Here is a 21,248-nt window from a genome sequence, read left to right as displayed (position 1 = left end):
TTTATGCCGATATGTTAATGTACTGAAAATTGGTATAAGTTGTTTGGTGGTCTAAATATGTGTATTAGTAAAATCTTAAAATTATTATTTTTGTCTTTCAGTATTGTAGTACTCCCTCCATCCACAAAAAATCGACAAGATTGTAAATGACACGAATTTTAATGTATAATTGGTAAAGTAAGAGAGAGATAAGAAAAGTAAGAGAGATGAAGGGAAAAGATAGTGAAATGAGAGTTAGTAGATTGCGGGTTCCACATTTAGTGGATTGTGGGGTCCACATTTAGAATGATGTATATGGTTAGTATTGGTTGAAAACTTTCCTTTTTGAACTTAGCCTATTTTTTGTGGACAGACCAAAATGACAAAACTTGTCTATTTTTCATAGACGGAGGGAGTATAAAATAAGAAGAGTATGCAAGGGGTTGTTTGGTTGGTAAACTTATATCTCATGATTAAATAATTACCCATTTCATCCCATAGAAATAGAATCTCTTTTCATTTTTGTCCGTCCAATAAAATAACACACTTCTATTTATGATAACTCTTTTATTTTAAATGAGGTGAGTCTCATTCTCCGCTAACAATACTCTAAGACTATGTTTGGTTGTCAGGATTCTGTCTGGGAAAATAATCTAATTCCTTAAATTTTAAATTCTTGTGTTTGTTTCGGTTTTTAATCAAACTGAGAAAGTAGTCAGAATCCGAGAACAAAGAAAGTTAGTACAACTTTCCAGGATTCTGAATCCTAACTTTTCTTAGGTATTCTTTTTCCCAGTTTTAGAATTCTTACATATTTAATGCAATATAGTATAATTTTATTATTAATAATAATAATAATAATAATTACAATGTTTTAAAAATAATTTAATAATGTATTATAAATCCGGCATGAGTTTTTATGCAGTTTTATTTTGTGTGTTAAGTGGCGAGAGTAAAGTAAGAGAGAAGAAATAAAGTAGAGATAAAAGAGTTTTCATTTTTAGTAATGAGACATCTTGTTTGGAACAAACCAAAAAGGAAAGTGGGTCATCTTTAATGGGACGGAGGGAGTACTTAATTTCAGTATACTAAATAAATATGATTAAAATGATCATAATTATAACTATATTTTATAATATCCATAATAGTAATAAATAATTTATTAAATAATTAAAATATAATTATATAATATAAATCGTATAATATCCGTAAATATTATAATTATATAATAATAATTATATTTATTATTATAATAAATGCGTATAATACTCCATGTAACTATAATTATAATTATATTATTATATATTATGATGGATAATTCATATTTAAACTATCCATCATAATAATAAATTATTATTATTTGTAATTAATAATTTATTTTACATTATTATTCTTTTTTATAATTAAAAAAATCATAAGTATATTTTTATTTTGGTGTTTAAATTAAATATAAATTTAAAATCTTGATATTTTCCAAACACAGGAAAATAAAGTTATTAGGAATCATATTCCCGGGATTCATTTTCCCAGGAATCATTTTCCTTGCCAACCTTACTTTCCCGTCAACTAAATATGGCATAATTATTTTTTCTTTCTATCTCTCTCTTACTTTGCTAATTGGATAATAAATCCATATATGTCATCCCAAAAGTTTTATTTTATGAGACGGAGGGAGTATTATGTTTGGTTCTTGAGATTGAATCTCACAACATAATCTTAGATGAATAATTATTTGATAATTAATTACAGTTATCTCCTCTAAGACTCCAACTAAAATAATCACATAATTTAATTATAAATTGATTATCTTATAATAATTAGTCATGACAATCGAACTATACCTTAAAATATATGAGTATGTTGTCTCAAAGTCGTATAAGGATATGTAATCATAGTTTGATGGAGTATCATTTTTACACATAATTTTGAAGTACAAAACTTACGAGGACAGGACTTGTCAAAGATGGATGGAATATCTTTAATTAAGTAATCATTATTTACTTTTTTTAATAAAAAAACGCCCTTTGTGGGCGGGAGGTTTAGGCAGACCTCCAACCCGTAAATAATATCAAAATAAAATGTTCTACCAACATGATCTTAGCCCAAAAGTGTCTAGGATCTAAACAAGAACATGAAGAAGCCAAATAGAGGTCCCACAGGTCGAGATCCTCCATACTATCAAGTGGAAAAGAACTGACAATATATATACGAGGGTGAAACGAAAAATTATCAAAACCAGCCACCAAAGAAGCTGGATCAACCCACATCTCTACGTCGGAAACAGAAGAAGTAATCATTATTTAATTACATGAATATGGATTGATGTGATACATTCGCAAATCTAGCTAGCTCAATCATTGTGAACTTATTATACTACTATTAAATAATTTGAAAAAATATTATACTGTGTTTATTTAAAATAATCAATGTATTCCGGTGTTTCTTTTAACTGGGAAAATAGACTATGGAAGTTAAGCAACTGTTTCATGCATGAGGTAAATATGGAATACCTATATTTTTTCAATAAATCTACAATATTTTCTTTACAAGGTATTCCATATTTACCTCATTAATTAAATACAGTAACTCTTAATTAAATAGTGGATGGAGGGAGTATTTGTTTATTGGTCTATCAGATATTCCATGCATGCATCAATTAAACTAAAGATTCATTTTATCTCAAGATTTTATCTCAAGTTCATATACGTCATATTCATTTTATTTCACAAGTATACTATTACTAGTTTAACTTATAGTCCTCTTGTTATTTCCAATTATTAACATTTGACCGTCACAGTTAATTAAGACAAGAAATATGAAATTTTTGTGACAATACAACAGAAACAGAAACAGAAAGGGAGGATACATCTTACAAAATTCAAATACTACAAACTTCCTACATCCCATCATAATTAAAATTGCAACCATAGCTGATCACCTAGCTAATGCTAATTCCCAAATTAAGGAAATCAAAACTAAGAAAAGCAGAAAGATAAATTGGGAAATGCAGGCTAAATCATATTCTTGAAAGCATAGTCATATATCGTCGTTCACAATCCCGTTCATTCGTATCATGCTTCAGCCTTGCTCTTAGTTTCTGTGTAAAATATAAAAGAAAAATAAATAAATATTGAGTTAAGAATACAAATTATAATCCCCATTGCAAAAATTCAAATATAAAAATATGAGAAAAAAAAAGAAACTTACCCCAAAACATGATTAGAAGAAAGAGCTGTCAGTGGTTTGCCTTGGCGCATTGCACCTGAAGCATTCCATCCTGCTCGCAAAATTGTGCTCATTGCATGCATACCTGTTCAATTTTTTAAAATTGAACTTAATCAATTCATTCCCAAATTCCCTTTTAAGTTTAACACACTAATTAACATACAAAATCGGAGACGAATTAAAAAAAAAATTTATTGGTACGTAAGTACCTAGTGCAAATCCAATCGCCGGATTTCCAGGCGGCGCCGCCTCCAAGAGCGCGGCCACGCGACAGGTCGGAGTCGAATCCTCGTTCATCCTTGGTGGCACCACACGTGAAGCACGTGGAGCGGCTGGCGAAGTTGTGGGCCCCACAGTTGGCGATGGCGCAGTACCAGTCCCCGGGCCGCACGTCTGGCCCCGTGATGAACTCGGCCCGGGGCTTTCGGCCCCCGCATCGCTGGCAAGACTCCCTCCTCTGGAAATTGTGGTGCTGGCAGCTCCGACAACTCCAATCGCCCGGCCTGTTCATCCTTTCTCCGATCCTTCTATAATTCACACTTAAACATTTCAATATATATAGTTTGACATGTGTATATATGTAATGTGACGAGACTTAACAAACATACCTTCAAATAGATGAAATTCTACTAATATTGGGGAAGTTAATTAGCGTGGGAGGAATAATAATGTGTGATTGTGTGTGTGTTTGGTGTAGGGCATGTATATACTTGGAATTGGCTGCAAAATTCGAGGACTGGAATTGCATAAAAAGAACTAAAATTTAAAGACCAAAATCAGATTGCCTCCATGCAGATTTTGTGTACGATCAAGTGGTGTTCGGTTTCCAAGATAAAATAATACCAATATACAATCTAGGATTGAGTTGTGAGATTATTTTAGTCATAGGAGATTAGTTATGACTAATTATCCCATGATTATCCATCTAGGATTCAGTTGTGAGGTTGAATCTCATAAACCAAACACACTACAAATTTAATCTCGGATATAAGCTCGAACCGAACACCCCCACTTTTTTATTTATTTAGCACACTTCTCTAAATTACTTTTTCTTTGTAGTAATAATTGGCCAACTCAGCATCATTGATTGTGGCACCGTCCAGCAAATTATTCTAACAATGTCCTTCTAGAGTTTTAAAAAAACTTTAATTACAAAACAATTAAAAGTATTTATGTGCTACGTTTCAACTGAGAATTGGATAGGATTATTAAATATTCCATCCTTCTAAGTTGGCTAAAGTCATTATATTTCATGCTTCACCTTTCCATTAAAAAAAATACTACTACTTACAATTTAGTTTGTGACTGTTTTTTCGCAAACATATAGCATTTGAGATTATTGATTTAGTTGGTTTCCTAAAATGAAAGAAGATGGAATTCAAATTTAAAATTGTAGTAAGTGAAAATGGTATAATTTCGATAAAGATAGTAGAGGGAATCGGAAGTAGTCTTCGAGGAGCAATTTGACCATCTTTCCCTTTTCCTCCCTTTTTTGCTGTCATGTTTTCTTTTTCCCTAACACACATTTTCCCTTTCTCCAAATTTACACACGTCGACATACTCTTAATTTGTGAGCATGTAAGACCATCTACATCCGTGCTCTTGCCAAAGAGCACAGATGTGAGCCCGGATCCACTTTTATTACTTTTTTACTCTCTGCTCTTCCGCAAGGACATGTTCAAAGGTTTCACTATTCCATTATTCAATTTAAATACTTCAATTACTAAAAACATTTCCACAATATTAAAATGCATTAAAAATATCCGATACCAGTACAAATTACTAAAAAAATAAAAAATTACATAATTAAAATCCTAAAAATTAAAAATTACATAATTAAATTCATAAAAATAAAAAAAACCACGACTCATGGCTGAATTTCGCCCAAATGTGTTTGATTAGGCCTTCTTGTATCTCAGTGTAGGTTATGGTATCGCGCATTGTGTGTCTTGTTTCGATCCTCTCGCCCACCGTCGTATGCACACCTCAGCGTGGGGGAGACCTCGCGGTTGAGCTTTCGGCTTCATCCTCATCGTAAAAGTTAGCCGCCCTCGGTCATTCGTCAGCTATAATCATGTTGTGCAAGATAATACACGTGTACATGATGTCGGCGATATTCTTAACGTACCACAGCCGAGACGGGGCCTTCACAATGATGAATCGGGCTTGAAGGACCCCAAAAGCTCTTTCGACGCCTTTCCGAGCAGACTCTTGACGCTGCACAAAAAGAACCCGTCTCGAGTCTTGCGGATTGCTGAATGTCTTCACGAAAGTAGACCACCTTGGGTAGATACCATCGACGAGATAGTAACCCATGTGGTATGCATTTCCGTTGACGGTGAAGTCGATCGCCGGTGCTACACCATTCAAAACATCATTGAAGAGTGGTGAAAAATAGAGCACGTTCAAGTCGTTGTTGGATCCGGCAACAGCAAAATATGCATGCCAAATCCATAGGCGGTAGTCGGCGACCGCTTCAAGGATAAGCGTTGGGCCTCCGCTAGGGGTGTGCATTCGGGTTTCGGTTCGGTTTTTTGCCAAAACCGAACCAAAACCGAAAAACCGAATTTAGTTCAAAATCCAAACCGAACCGAACTCGAAAAACCGAAACCGAAAAACCGAAAACCGAACTTAAAAAACCGAAAAACCTGAAAAAAAACCGAAAAACCTAAAAAAATAAATATAATAGAAATATATATTTATATATGTGTATTTTATTTTATTTTATATATACTAATAGAATATTTATATATAATATAAAATTAATAATACATATAATATATATTATATAGTAGAATATATTAAAAGAATATATATATATTATATATAATATAATATATTAAATTAATAGAATATATATATATAATTCGGTTTTTCGGTTTTTTCTTCGCCCGAACCGAACCGAAAACCGAATTTTTTTTATTTTTAAAACCGAACCGAACCGAACCGAAAAACTGAAAAAAACCGAACCGAATTTCAAAATTTCGGTTTGGTTCAGTTCGGATATTCGGTTTCCGGTTTTTTTGCTCACCCCTAGCCTCTGCCTTTGTGGCCGCTTAAGTATTGCCTCCTCCAAGTAGTCGGGCAATTCTTCCACTTCCAATGCATGCAGTCAATGCTGCCAAGCATATCGGGAAAACCGTGGACTGTTTCGTGAAGATGAAGTAGCCGTTGACAATCTTCGGTGGTGGATGCCCGAAGGAATTCCTCACCGAAAGCAGAACGAATGTCCTCGAAGAGCCTTTCGTTGGCTCCCTCCCGATCACGAGGTATGTAGCGGCGAATTGATCTAGTTGGTCGAGGAGGAGAGGCGGTGGTGGTGGCGGCGACATAGGCTTCATAGGCGGCACGATATTGTTCATAGTATTCTTGTTCTTCGCTCTCCGCTTCAGCCATGATATCGGTGAAATCCATTTTTATAGATGTGAAAAATGGATGATGAATGTGTGTATTTATAGATGATTTTAGGGTTTTAAAAAATTATAAAAAAATAAAAAATTCCAAAAAAATGGTAATAAAACGGCTATATTTTTGGGAATCTGATTTTTTTTTTTAATTTTTGGTATTATTTTCGGTATTATTTTTTTTATTTTTAAAAATAATAATAATTCCAACGGATAATCCGTTGGCGAATAGAAACGTGTCACGTCGCCTGCTCAGCGGCACGGACGAGCATAATGCATCGAGCAGCGAGAGCGCAACGGCGAGCAGCGCGTTGTCGTGCCAGCGGGACGGATGCCGTCCGTCCCAACGAGCATAGCTGCGGATGCTCTAACAAAAATATTGCACCCAACTATGTTAGTACTATTTGTTTCTTATTCTAAATAAATTGTGATCATGATGATTAAGTTTGAAATCAAAACCTAATTTATTATTTTTATTAAACTTATATAAGAAAAACGATAGTGACACTGTCATAACTACAATTAAAAATAATCTTATTTGATAAAGTACAATTTTGAAGTTAAATTTATAATAATATATATTTTCATATTTAACTTTATCAAAATTCACAAATGTTTATTCAATTAACTATGCAAATATTTGTTTTTAGAAATAATTAAAATTTTCAAAGTGATTCAACATTAATAACATTATTTGAATTAATATAAATACCGGAGTGTGAAAAACAGTAGAGTTTTATGAATTATAATAATTATAAGCATTTTCTTTTGCAAAATATTTTTGAAAAAACCGATTACATAAATAAAAATCAAACCAAGCTTCATTTTTCCCCCATGTAATAAGCATTTTGAATTCGAATTCGATTCAACCACCATTAGTTTATTTTTCAAGAATTTACATCTAACTTTAACTCCATCCAATTTAAAATACGGTTGCCAAATCTAATTTAAAAATTAAAATATAGAAAAGAAAAGAAAAGTGTTTACTTTCTTAATCGAGAACATTGCTTACTATGAGTAGTGATTAGTGAATATCTTACATAAGACCATCTCCAATAGCAAGAGCTCAGCCATAGCTCAACCATAAACTCCTCCTGCCACTTCATCAGCATTAAAACTCCTCATGCCACATCATCAGGACAAACAACTGGTTAAGCAATAGCCGAGCCATAATAAACAAAATTATAAAAATAACAATCACACAAAATACGAAATTCAACTTACGACACAGATATGAAAAAAATGCAATAATTTCATTTAAACTAAAAAAAGGTACATTAAAAAAATTACAAAATTACAAAAAAAAAACTAACGTCGTGCAGTCCTCCGCGCCCACAACTCTTCAATTAAATCCTTTTGGAGTCGAATATGAGCTTCCACTTGGCGCATGTCGGCATGTGCTTGGAGGCGGCCGTCTTCATCGTGAGGTACCCCACTTCGTACGCTGGGGGTGGCCACCCCGTCGCTTGGACCGGCTTCATTATCGTCGTTGGCCCAACTAGTCAGTTGTACACCTTCATCTTCGACAATCATGTTGTGCATGATAATACAGACGTACATTATATTGTGCATGATAATACAGACATACATTATATCAACAATGCAGTCGACATGCCACAAACGCGTTGGACCCCTAATTGCCGCCCATCGAGACTGGAGCACACCAAATGCGCGCTCCACGTCCTTGCGCGCCGACTCCTGCCGTTCCGCAAATTAGGCATTCCTCTCATCTGATGCGCATCTGATCGTCTTCACAAAGACGGACCACCTAGGATATATCCCATCCGCCAAGTAGTAGCCCATATCATGCTGGTTCTCGTTGGCGACAAAACTGATGGTCGGACCGACGCCCTGGCACTGCTCGTTGAAAAGGGGCGACGAGTTGAGGACGTTGAGGTCGTTGTTCGACCTGGCTACCCCAAAATATGCATGTCAAATCCACAGCCGGTAATCAGCTATGGCCTCGAGGATCATCGTGAGATTCTTTCCCTTGTAGCTGGTCGTGTAGAACCTTTTCCAAGCAGCGGGGCAGTTCTTCCACTCTCAATGCATACAATCTATGCTGCCTAACATACCCAGGAACCCATGCTTCGCCCCGTGTATCTGCGTCAGCTCCTGGCAGTCTTCGGGGGTAGGGCTTCGAAGGTACTGATCACGGAATATTTCAACCACGCCCTGACAGAAATACTTCATACATTCAAGGGCAGTCGACTCGCCGATGTGGAGGTACTCGTCCCACATGTCTGCCGCGCCTCCGTAGGCCAACTGCCTGATTGCCGCGTTGCACTTTTGAATAGGTGTGTGGCCGGGTGTGCCAGCCGCATCGTGCCTGAAGCGGAAACACAGATATCGACGCTCCAAAGCGTCAACAATACGCATAAACAGGGCCCTGCTCATCCTAAAACGCCGCCTGAAAATGTTGGTGTTAAACCGCGGCTCCGGTGCGAAGTAGTCGTCAAATAGCCGCTGATGTGCAGCTACGTGATCCCGATCAATCACTGCTCGGCGGGGGACAACGGGTCGAGGTCAAGGTACCGCCGGTTGCAAGGCCCGTTGTATCAGTCGGTCGATCTCTCGGGACGTATAGGCCTCCAACTTTTCGTTCAAACGCCGTTCGAACTCCTCAACATCCCCACCACTACCACCACCCGCGTTACTCATTTCGCGTTGTTGATCTTGTACAGAAATTAACAAAGAGAGAAAACTCGTTAAAACAAGTGGTGCAAATGAAAATGACGTGCAGATCGCGTATATATAGTGTTTCGAAAATTAAATTAAAAAAAATCCCGCTCGCCGATCTGGAGCTTGCAATGGCGGCCAGGAGATCGGCGAGCGCATCGCCGAGCGCTCGGGAATCGGCGTGCGCTCTCCGTTTTTCTTGCTGATTTGGCGTTCGTCGGCTGCAATGGTTCGGCAAGCGGACCGGCGAGCGCCAAGAATCGGCTAGCCGGTGTGCTCGCCGCTATTGGAGATGCTCTAAATATTGGGCTTATATAAAATTCCCAAATCTGTTAACTCAAAAATACACTCCACAGTTTCACGCTCAAATTCATAAAGTTCTCTCTCTCGTCCAAAATCTGGACCATTTCCCATACATTATGTACTACAGTAAATAATTGCGTAGCAGAAAGAAAAGAAAAATTGATAAAATATTTAAAATCGCGGGAGAGTATGTTTGTTTTATAGATCACACTTATGTTGGTTTTGGGAGGAAAATCGCGGGAGAGTAGTTATTCCTTAAGTTCAAAATGAACAAAGCCCTCTATTTATAATGCTAGGTATTAGAAAAGGGGAGGGTTATCCACCCTAAGAGCATCTCCAATGGCAAATAGGCCAGTCATAGGCTAGCCATAGCCTAGCCACAACTCCTCCTGCCACATCATCAGCACTTAAAAACTCCTCCTGCCACATCATCAGGACAAACAACTGGACAAACAATAGGCTAGCCACAATATACAAAATTATAAAAATAAATAATTAACAATCACACAAAATACGGAATTAAATTTACGACACAGATACGGGAAAATTCAATAATAATATTAAAATTAAAAAAGTACATTAATTCAAAAAAATTATATTAACTCAAAAAAAATCTAACGACGTGCAGTCCTCTGCGCCCACAACTATTCAATTAAAACAAGTGGTGTGAATGAAAATGACGTGCAAATTGTTGGATATTTTAGTGTAATTGGATTAACTTGATTGATCAGTATGATCATAATGAGACATCAAATAAGTTAGAAGTGCGGAATGTACACTTATTTGAATTCGTTATGATTAGACGGGGGTTCGGGGGCAGCGCTCCTGATTGGGGTCGAGCTGCCAGGTCAGCTTGGAAATTTTTTATTTCCATTAAAGTTGCTGTACAGAAAATTCATCCTGAAACGTAATTTCCAAAAGTTGAAGGACTAATTTGCAATAGTTTGAAAATGAAGAGACACGACTCTTCGTCTTCAGCATCTTCTTATGATCGATTTCTGGTTCAAAGTTGAGATCGAAATATAGACATACAGATCGCGTATATATAGTGTTTCGAAAAATTAATAAAAAAAATTTAGCTGGCCGATCGGGAGCCTGCAATGGCGGCCAGCCGATCGGCGAGCGCATCGGCCAGAGCCCGAAAATTGGCGTGCGCTCGCCGATTTGCCGCTCGCCGCCTTCAATGGTTCGGCGAGCGGACCGGCCTGCGCCGGGAATCGGCTAGTCGATCCGCTAGCCGCCATTGTGGATGCTCTAATATAGATGACCATAATATAGATGAGATACGATCATCACCAAGTCGATATGAGACAAGATTTAAGAGTTTTAACACGCCCACTCACATGTGAGCTGGAATGACACATCAGACTTCCAACCCTTGGGTAGGCAAGAGAAGAGATAAAGAGATAAAATCCTTCATCGACTTGGGCCCGCTCTGATACCATATTAGAAATGGGCCACTCACCCCTTGAAAGGCCTTATAAGGGTGAGGGTTATTGATACGAGTAAACTCGTATCGGGAGATAACTGAGAGAGATCGCAGAGAAGATATTGGTTCGTTCGGGGGGATGATTCCCATCGAGCAGCCAACTATCGTTCAACTAGGGTTTTTGATAAAGTAAATTGTAGAGAAAAGTAAAAGACGATAAAAGATAAATTATATTTCTTCAATGAATGACTCCAATGATAACAAAGACTCCAATTTATAATACTAATTAATAACCTAACTTAATGATCAAGAAATAGGAAAAATATGCTAAACAATAATATATTAAATAAAAGAGAAATGAGAATATCTTGTAGATATACTCGTATCAACTCCCCCTTCGTTGAGAGCCCCCTTGTCCTCAAGGAGCAAGTTACGATACTTCTTTTGTAGAACGATCACTCGACGATCTAGAACCCCTATCGTTTGCAACACTGATTTACCACGATGAAACTCTTTCAACTGGGATGTTGCTGTTGTCATCGGCTCGCGCTCCACAGATGCGCGTAGTTGACTCACATGGCTGTCATTTCCTCGTGCATCCATGTCCCGCGACACTAACTTATACCCCGCGTAATTCAAAATTTGAACAACGGCTTCGGCATCCAATAGTAGCACCTGGTTGTGAAGCCTTAGTGTAGCATGTGTAGTAACCACAATAATACTACCTTCCTTCCAATTTGTCATGACCTGCTCCACGTTCGTTGAGCCTTCAGGAAGGGCAGCAACAAGGAGCGTGAACTGAGGATTCGCCATAAATGCTCACAAGAGTAACCTCCATGTCGACATATGAAGTCAAAATTTTGAAGCTCCAACAATATGATTCTCTGAATTATTCTTCCCCACAGCAAGAAAATTAGCAAATGTTCCCCAATGTTGCTCAAGATCAATAATTGTAACTATAGCCAAACTAGGAACATGTACCAGGTAACCAATATATCCCTTCAAGCCATTGAACTCCAACATAGCTCCAATTGCAGTGACCTCATGAAACAAGTTGTAAAAATTGGCACTCACATGAGGAAGAGGTGAGAAATCCCTGCTTAGACCTCCAAGAAATGTGAAGGGAACCACTGGATCGCCACGTGAAGCCAAAATCCCAAGAATAGGTGTAAGAAACATGACATCTGCGTCTCATTCTTGAAGAGAGATGAGTTCTAAGAGAGATAAGTAATAAAACTTGGTGCTGACAAAAGGCCACCAAGCCATCCTCTGATACAATTTTGCATATGCACTCATAATGCAATGCAACTGGTGAATATGAAACAACTCTCAACATTTAGATCATCATTTTCATGTGCAATGATGGAACCTACAAAATAGTTGCTCTGCTGTGCACCTATATCCTCTGAAATGGCGACATCCCCATATGCAGATTGTCCACTCCAAAACATCAAATCAGCAACTCCATTGATATGGCCATTTATGCAATACTGCTGGTCATCATAGTACAATGTCTTGTGATACCCCAAGAAACTATGATTACATAAAATTGATTTAGATCCTGGGATCGTCTCCGTCACAGCTTCTCTCGCTGGAATTTCTCTGCTACCTAGTGAATAATTAGAAGGCTCCACAAAAATAATTCTCAGGATAAAAATTATACCAACCAAGAATTCAAAAGTTGCAGAATCGAAAGTTGAGCTGTCTGTATCCCTGGGTGTTTTCCCAAGTTTTCTCTTTAGATGGGTCAATAACATGTCGGCAAAGATTGTCTCATGTTCCCCTTTATGAGGATTCCATTGCAAAATCCTACTAATAGATAACTCTAGCCTCATGTCCAACAAGCGCAGGTAACTTGCTAACTGTAAGTCCACATCCCTGATATCGAGGTTGCACGGCTGAGGTGGAGGAATACCGGAGAGCTCAAATCATCCAAGCAGGTTGTTGTAACGGGTCCTCGTTCTCTCTTCTTCATAAACCTGAATCAACACACGAGGATGGTTGTCGGAGTAGGTCAAGAAGACCTATTCATTCCCGGTGGGAATGGTGGTGTTCCTTAGGATCAAAGAAGTCAAGACACCTCTGGCAGTTTCCAAACCAATGAACAGAGGAGTGACATTTAAAAGCAACAAATCCTGTACATTCTCGTTAACCTCGCCGCCCAAATCAACATCCTGGGCTGCAGCTCCATAGGCAACAGCCTCATCAGGTTTGATGGTCTTGCAAGGCTCCTGCCCTTTGAAGAACACCATTCTGTTGTCGAAGTTCTCACCACCAAGATGAGTGTCACCAGCAGTTTTCCCCTCAAAGAAACCCCTCTCGATGGTAAGAATAGGCACGTCAAAAGTACTGTCTCCAAGGACGAGATCAACACATTCTTCTCCCCAACGCTCGTTGTCTTCTTGTCAAGACCGTAGGCAATGGCGGCAATAGCAGGCTTGTTTATGACAAGCATCACATCGAGGCCAACAATAACTCCAGCATCGTCAGTGCCTTGATGTTGGGATTCTTTCATTGCTGGTGGTGGAGCAACATCCAGTAGCGGTGCTGCTGAAAGGTGGTGGATGACCTGCTAATCGTCTTTGCCCTCAGACTCTTCCACATTGGGAACTTCCGAAACCTTAACAGAAACATCTAAGCCCTCATCCAAGATCCACTTGTTATCCAACTCGTTTCTTCCAATTACACTATCTCCCAAATTCACATTAATCTCCTTAGATGTCATCACTAAGGGTTCTTTCACTATTTCACTTGTTTGCATCCCATCAAGGAATGGGTCATCACTACCACGAAGATGTGCTTCATTTGTCATTGAACTCGGAAAATCAGTAGTAGGCAATGGGGCTATACCTGTTGCTGGGGGTCGCGTCGCGGCGCGGCGTGTGGATCGCCCAGGCAATGTTCACGTGAATCCATCTAAGACTCCAATTCCCTGACAATAGCAGTCAAACGCTCGAGCTGTGAAGCCAAGGCAGCCACCGTTAGGTTCGGTTCAGAATCCGGCATCACTGGATCACGTGGCATGCCGAGAGGCTCCATATGGCCGACATCATTGGTCGTTGAGAAGCATTGCCAATCCGGTGGATCGGGAGGTTGCGGATATAACATCGGCGGCTGGTAGTAGTCGATTTGTTGTGGGTGGTTCTGGTATGGCGGCGGCCACTGTACATGGTCGGGCGGCTGCCACTGTACATGGTTGTACAGATCCTGGCCAGCGAACGTGGATCGCAGCGGTGAGTGGTCTTTGCTGCAGTGTATGGTGGCTGCTTGTCTCGAGAGCCAAACCATGGCAGCTCGTAGGATGGGTCTGGTCTGTCGGAGAAGGGCATTGGTTGTGGCTGTCCATATTCAGTAGTTGGGGCGGCGTACAGCGATGGCCACTGATACGGGTCTGTTTCGGGGCGCGGATGAGGATGGCCGAATTGGTGATGGTGGTAGGTGGTGTAGGTGTATGACATGATGGCGAAATTACGGAGGATGAGAATCGGATGGAAGCACCAGATGATACGAGTAAACTCGTATCGGGAGATAACAACGAGAGATCGCAAAGAAGATATTGGTTCGTTCGCGGGGATGATTCCCGTCGAGCAGCCAACTATCGTTCAACTAGGGTTTTTGATAAAGTAAATTGCAGTGAAAAGTAAAATACGAAAAGATAAATTATATTTCTTCAATGAATGACTCCAATGATAACAAAGACTTCAATTTATAATACTAATTAATAACCTAACTTAATGATCAAGAAATAGGAAAGATATGCTAAACAATAATATATTAAATAAAAGAGATATGAGAATATCTTGTAGATATACTCGTATCAGTTATCCACTCTTATATAGATGAGATAGTATCATCACCAAGTCGACGTGTGACAAGATTTAAGAGTTTTAACACTAGGTTGGTTCGACTTTCTTATTTGATCCAAGAAAGAACCAACAAAAGAAAACCCAGAAAGGTGCTTATAATTACGTTCGACTCTCTATCTAATAAAATGCAAAAAATAAATAAATAAGGTCGAGTGGACTAATATGGGTGGGTAGCTATGAACAGAGGCAGACCTACTGATGCACTATTTATTAGCACTAAAAATACCTGCAAGGTTACAGGGTTGATCTAGTATAGCTAAAGGTCAGTACCGGAATATCGAACTCAAGGAATAAGATTGCAACTGGCTATCATATACTATCTAGAGACGCAGAGTTTTTGGTTTTGGTTTTATAAACTACATAAATATAAACAAATAAAAGAAAGTATAAAAACCAAAAAATACAAAGCAGACGAATGAATATAGAATTTTAGGATCCAACTACTACGACCTAGTGATGATTAATCTCACAGAACCTTTACGTTTATGTGTCTCTAGGATTATTAGGAAAGTCGCAATTCTAGCATAAGCCTTATCTCAAGTGCACCTATCTAGTAGATTAGACTCTAACTATCAAAGTCTCCTTCCAATAGATTAGATTCTAACTCCTTAAGTTCCTAAGACTCCAGTCCTCACAAAGGGTCCCCTCTCTCGAGTGCAGATAAACCTATGTGGTGTACTCATTCCTTTTTACCACGTAAAACTAGCTATCTTTCGATTAATCTAGTTAAACAAACATAGTTCTAAAGTTGGACGGACAAAAGAACAATAAAAGTACAAGAACAAGCAAAACAATCACAAGAGCTAGGAAAAAGTTCATTTCAATAAATCAAAACATGTTCATAATAGTCATCATGAAAAAACCACAAATGATGTTTAACTACTCATAGACAAGTAGTAAAAACAATAAAAGTACGAGACATTAAAGAAATTGATAAAACCCAATGTTGAATCATGAATCTTCAGTCTTTTCTTGCATGGATCTGCAGAGCTCTTCAGTCTTTTCTTTCCTGGATCTGCAGAGCTCCGCTCCAATGGAAGATGGATGAATTATTTGTGGAAGATGGAATGGAAGAATGTGTAGAGGGTGGGAAGGATTGTAGGCTCTGAGATGAAGATTATGAATTAGGTTAAGAGGTATTTATAAGTAAAAAAAGTTTTATTTTTGATAATTTTTGTGGCCATCAAGAAATGGGAGAAATTTGGGCAATATTTTATTTTCTTCCCTGAATTTCTACCTAATTTTCGTCAGCTTTGACTGCACTGTGCAATATTCGTGGAATAGTCATAACTTTCTCCACAGAACTCCGATCGAGTCGTGCAAGGTATCCACGCGAAGCTCTTTCGAAGAAGAAGAGAATGGTATGAATTAATACTAAATATATAACATATGCAATTTAAGAACATAATTTAAGAACACGTCATTTTTCTGTCTTTTTCTATCATTTATCAACAAACACGTCAAAAATACTAAATATATAACATATGCAATTTAAGAACATAATTTTCATGATTAACATTTAAAACGAGTCAGATCTTGCCTTTAAAAACATGCAAAAACTGTGTTTGTCAACTCCCCCAAACTTAATTATTTGTTTGTCCTCAAACAAAACAAGAGAAAAACAAATTTAGAAACACGGATGTTAAAAACAAAACTTCATAGTTGCCTAAAAAATTACAATAAAAATAAAGAGTTTGATAAGAATACAAATCAAATCAAGCAAAGCTTATTAGTGCATTTTCATTACTAGCTCGTTGATCACCTTGAAATACATGCACTCACGAGTGTTTATAAGTGTGTTTATCACTCACTTTCAAAGTGTATAAGGTAAAAAGTGTATGCTCTCCGATCATGCAACATGCAAAGTTTACCATAGGCTTGCTCAAAGTCTAATCTCTATTCTACTTTATGTGATTAAAATAAACAATCCGAAAGGTCTTTATTTTAAGTTATAACGTAGGCTCTTTGGTAAGGTGGAGAAATATGGCTAAAAAGTGACTAAACCCAAATATAGCAAAAGTGATCAATTTCTACTACATCAAACTTAGCACCTCACCAACAATTCAAATCTCAGTAAATTCTAGACTTAGTCTAAATTTCTTCTCACTTCCCAAATTCCTTTGATTTTTTTCTAAACATTTCATTTTTTTTTCTTTCTTTCTTTTTTTCTTTTTTTCTTTTTTTTTTCTTTTATGTACAACCAAATATCTCATTCAAACCATAGATATCTATGCACTTTTCACCAGTAAGTACACTACTTTCTTTCTACCTTATCTCTCCAACTCTTTTCATAAAATCTAAAATAAATTCCCCTAAGAGTGTATGGATATTCCCCTTTTATTTATCTTCCAAAGAAAGAGGCTTTCAAGGCTCAAAGTGGCTAGCTAGGGAAATTTATTTTTGAATAAGGTTATTAATTTGGATATATAAAGTAGCTAAGAAGGATGACCTAACGTCCTCTTTTATCATTTAAACACTATGTAGGCTTAGACAGATTATGAGCAAGTTCTAGAAACAAGTACATGAATGCAGATAAATCACACAAGAAAGAAATTTATGGCTCAAATCTCACAGGGTATAAACACGATTCAAGGCAAACAAACAATTCATTAATTATGCACCTTTTCACAAAATCTTCAAATCAATGTATCAAGTCAACTCAACCAACACATAAACGAACTTTTTATCATAGGCAACTCAGTCTGATGTCCCTAAACATGGGTATTTCTAATTTTTCTATGTTATGCTCATGACAGTATTCACCTCGGGTTTATTAAAAATAAAAATAATAAAAAACTAATCTAAGACTAACAAAAACAACTAAACTCACGGTCCACCACTTCATCCCCCCAAACTTATTCAAAACTACGTTAAGAATAAGTTTGAAAAGTCGGTAGGGACGCAAGTAAATTAAGAAAAAAAATTAAACTAAAACAAAATTAAATATGAAAAAGAATGATACCAATGTTGGGTTACCTCCCAACAAGCGCTTGGTTAACGTCTTTAGCTTGACGTTCTTTGAAACTCAAGTTATCCCCCATTCTCGGGACTTCCTTTGTGATGCATTTTGTATCTATAATTTCGCAATGTGAGCATAGAATGAAGAAAATTATAGTAGAGTATAATGCATAATATGTGGCAATCCTCCAAACTTTAATCATATCAAGGCATAAAATATACAAATCAAATTATCTACCTTAACATGATCAATTTTCCATCCCCATTGTCTTCTCTATCCCCCATCAATTACAAGAATTTTAAACAATAGACCAAGATCAAGCAAAACTAAGATAGCTATTAGGTTGATCAACGAAATTGGGAGATCTTTGAATAGCAATAATGGTGATGGAAAGCTGATTGCGTTCTTGACTCCCACTGTACATCTTGTTCACCAGGTGTGTGTGATGTAATGTAATATTGAAACATTAGCCTTGAGATCTTGATGTTTTTTTATTGTTTAACTGTAGTTGGTGATTCTTTCTTGTCTGTTCATGGTTGTATTTTATTAATTCTGCTTAGCTCCACTTATGTTGAGTGATAAATTTTTAAAAAAGAAAATAGGCAAGAATTAGATTAATGAGTTATATAATTATAATTGGGCAATAATTATATTTATTCATAAGCCCATTAGCCAAAGTCCATTTGGTTATTCATCTTCCCATTTCTATTTATATTCTCCTTAGAGGAGAAGGTGAAAGGACACAACAAAGAGAACAGAAAAGTCAGAGACTTATAATACACTAAAGCTTTACAGAGGATTTCCTAGCTTTCATATGTAGAGCAAATGTACCGGGAATTGTTCCTGCATCGGATTGGAATACACGTGGACCTCGATAGTAATGGATTCAACCATCAGGAATCAATCAATCGAAGAAAACATCAACACAACAAGTAGGATTTAATTCCGTTGTGTTATATATGCTCAACTTACAATTTGATTATGAATCTAGATCTGTCATTCTTGTATGTTATTTTCGCTCGCTCATTAGATGAATACAATAATTCCTAAGGTCTTGATATCTTCGAGTAGTGTGTTTCTTGTTATTTCTCTTGTATTGTTGAGACAATAAGACTCTATGAGTAGTGTGTTTCATATTTCAATCATGTGACTAAGGTAATTGCTAATAGCTTATCATACGAAGCATATTGCACAATTGACATGATAACAATGAAGAAGGTGGTACAAAATAACAGAGAGTAGAAATATAAAAGAAAACAATGATCAATAAAATAAAAGATAAATACTCCTTCTATGACTAATAGTGCATCTTCTGGAAGGCCATAACAAAATTGCCGAACTTAAACTATTTATGAACACTACAGAGCTAGGGAGCAAAGCCCTGTTTATAGGACTTGCTAAAAGACTCCAACTTGAATAAAACTATAAACGATAAATACTAGACTCCTGAACCAGATCAAACTCTAAGTTATAAACGTATCTCTAAAAACTAATAACAACTAAATAGATAGTAGTAATAACTCATTAATAAAATCTAATGATGCATAGCTATATCAGATTGAAGGGTTTGATGATCTAGATCCTTATTTTTTCAGGATTACAGTCAAGAGGAATGAAATCTTCCAAGCGGCAAATCACAACTCCAACTCAGAGGCCCCTCCGTTTCCAGTGTCAGATGACGAAACCTCTAGACGAGCCCACAGACAGTCAGTCACACGTAGGTCCATCTAACACAGAGTGCAAAGCGTATTACAAAACATCCAAACACTCGTACTTTATTCCATCACCTACTTTACTCTCTCGTTATCTCTCTTGCTTTGTTCATCTCCTACTTTTCAATCCGTGCCCAAAAATTTTGCCCTAACTTAATTGGGACGGAGGTAATACCATTTTTCCAATGATCTTGAAAATAGTTTGAAGAAATCAGGAATCAAATTTTCACATAGACGATGATTAGTTTAACTTTACATCTTCTTCAGCAAACACACTTACAAAACCGAATCACAGTACATATGTACACACCACAATCATACACATATTTACATTATCATCTACCAAAATACGTGATTCTAAGAGCACCTGCATCGGTGCTCTTTGCATCGAGTAGGCGCCATGCTGATGGCGCGGCGAGCACCCTGCTATCCGTTGTGCTCTTGCCGACAGCGCGGCCCTGCTCGATGCATCAAGCACCGATGTGCCGATGAGCAAGGTGACGTAGCGGCTTCTGATTGGCCAACGACAATGTCGCTGTCATTTTTCCTTTTTTCTTTAAAAAAATTAAAAAAATATTAAAAAATCAGTTTTAAATTAAAAAATATATATTTTCTCACTTTCCAATAAAATATATTCGTTTTTTCTCCACTTTTAATTTATTTTTCATTATTTTTACCCCAAAATTCACATTCAAGCATCTCAACGCTTGGCAAGAGGTGCGTCATCATCCGAAGTATAAGGAAGGCGTCAGATCCTCCTCCAGCAAACGGTCAAGGTCGGTATCCCTATCCGACGCTAGCGAGGATGAGGTGGCTAGTCAGCTTGCCAGAGCTCACTTGGATAGCCCCGACGCCGGCCGCTAGGAAGGAATCAGGCGGCGGCACAGCCGCCGTCGCGTCGCGACCCCAGCCACACCGCGAGTTCCCACTCCCGCTCCCTTTGTGCCATCTCCACCCCCACCAACTCGTTGTGGGCTTTTTTGGGTCAAGGCAATATGGCCGATACGTCTCGGATGACTCCCGAGCAACTTGATTCACCTCACGCAATGATACAAGCTCTCCGACAAACATTGGGGATACCGCCATCGGGCTAGTCTTCTTTAAATTTCCACGGATATATTTTTTAGGATTTAATTATGTAATTTTTAATTTGTAGGATTTTAATTATGTAATTTTTATTTTTTAGGATTTTAATTAAGTAATTTTAAAATTTTTAGTAATTTGTAATTATAGTTAGGGTATTTTTAATGCATTTTAATATTGTGGAAATATTTTTATTTAAATTAAATAATAGAATGATGGGACCCTAGAGCATGCTCTTGCGGAAGAGCAGAGAGTAAAAAATTAATAAAAGTGTGTCCGGGCCAACATCCATGCTCTTGCCAAAGAGCATAGATGTGGATGCTCTAATAAATACATTCAAACACTTTATTAAGCCCTATAAATGAAATCATTGATCAAATAGTAATTCTTGAAGAAGCTGACCTTTTCGAGTGAGAATTGCCATGAAAATTGAGAGAAATTTTACCTTTAGATATCACAAATTTTCTTCTTTATAGAGTTGCAATGTAATACTCGCCCCTTTATTACCCTCTTTCGGTATGTTTAATGTCGAACTAGAGATTTATCGCTCTCTTGTTTCGTTGAATTAAATGGAACTCGTTGCCCCTTTGTTGGTACTTAATGTTGTTA

The 21,248-nt window shown here is 37.4% G+C and overlaps 3 protein-coding genes across 4 annotated transcripts; all 3 read right to left on the bottom strand.

Moving 5' to 3' along the window:
• Window positions 1–2,780: 2,780 nt before the first annotated feature.
• Window positions 2,781–3,951, bottom strand: LOC121802922 (uncharacterized RNA-binding protein C17H9.04c-like). 2 transcript variants are annotated; one of them, XM_042202619.1, is made up of 4 exons: window positions 3,813–3,951; window positions 3,414–3,731; window positions 3,187–3,289; window positions 2,781–3,076 (listed from the first exon to the last, which is right to left on the bottom strand). In XM_042202619.1, the coding sequence occupies exons 2-3, from the start codon at window positions 3,713–3,715 to the stop codon at window positions 3,199–3,201; spliced, it is 393 nt and encodes a 130-aa protein (XP_042058553.1). In that variant the 5' UTR covers window positions 3,716–3,731; window positions 3,813–3,951; the 3' UTR covers window positions 2,781–3,076; window positions 3,187–3,198. The 2 variants fall into 2 exon arrangements, with proteins under 2 accessions (XP_042058553.1, XP_042058559.1); XM_042202625.1 differs by having other exon boundaries at window positions 3,414–3,728; window positions 3,813–3,940.
• An 8,360-nt stretch (window positions 3,952–12,311) lies between these two features.
• LOC121803890 (probable pectinesterase 66) lies at window positions 12,312–12,854 on the bottom strand. The gene has a single exon (XM_042203485.1). It carries the CDS (start codon window positions 12,852–12,854, stop codon window positions 12,312–12,314), a length of 543 nt encoding a protein of 180 aa, XP_042059419.1.
• A 189-nt stretch (window positions 12,855–13,043) lies between these two features.
• Window positions 13,044–13,534, bottom strand: LOC121803815 (heat shock cognate 70 kDa protein 1-like). Its single transcript, XM_042203432.1, has 2 exons — window positions 13,370–13,534; window positions 13,044–13,322 (listed from the first exon to the last, which is right to left on the bottom strand). The coding sequence occupies exons 1-2, from the start codon at window positions 13,532–13,534 to the stop codon at window positions 13,044–13,046; spliced, it is 444 nt and encodes a 147-aa protein (XP_042059366.1).
• Window positions 13,535–21,248: the final 7,714 nt, after the last annotated feature.

This window comes from Salvia splendens, chromosome 1, assembly GCF_004379255.2.
Source record: "Salvia splendens isolate huo1 chromosome 1, SspV2, whole genome shotgun sequence".
Classification (NCBI taxonomy): domain Eukaryota; kingdom Viridiplantae; phylum Streptophyta; class Magnoliopsida; order Lamiales; family Lamiaceae; genus Salvia; species Salvia splendens.
This window is presented reverse-complemented; position numbering and strand designations above follow the sequence as displayed.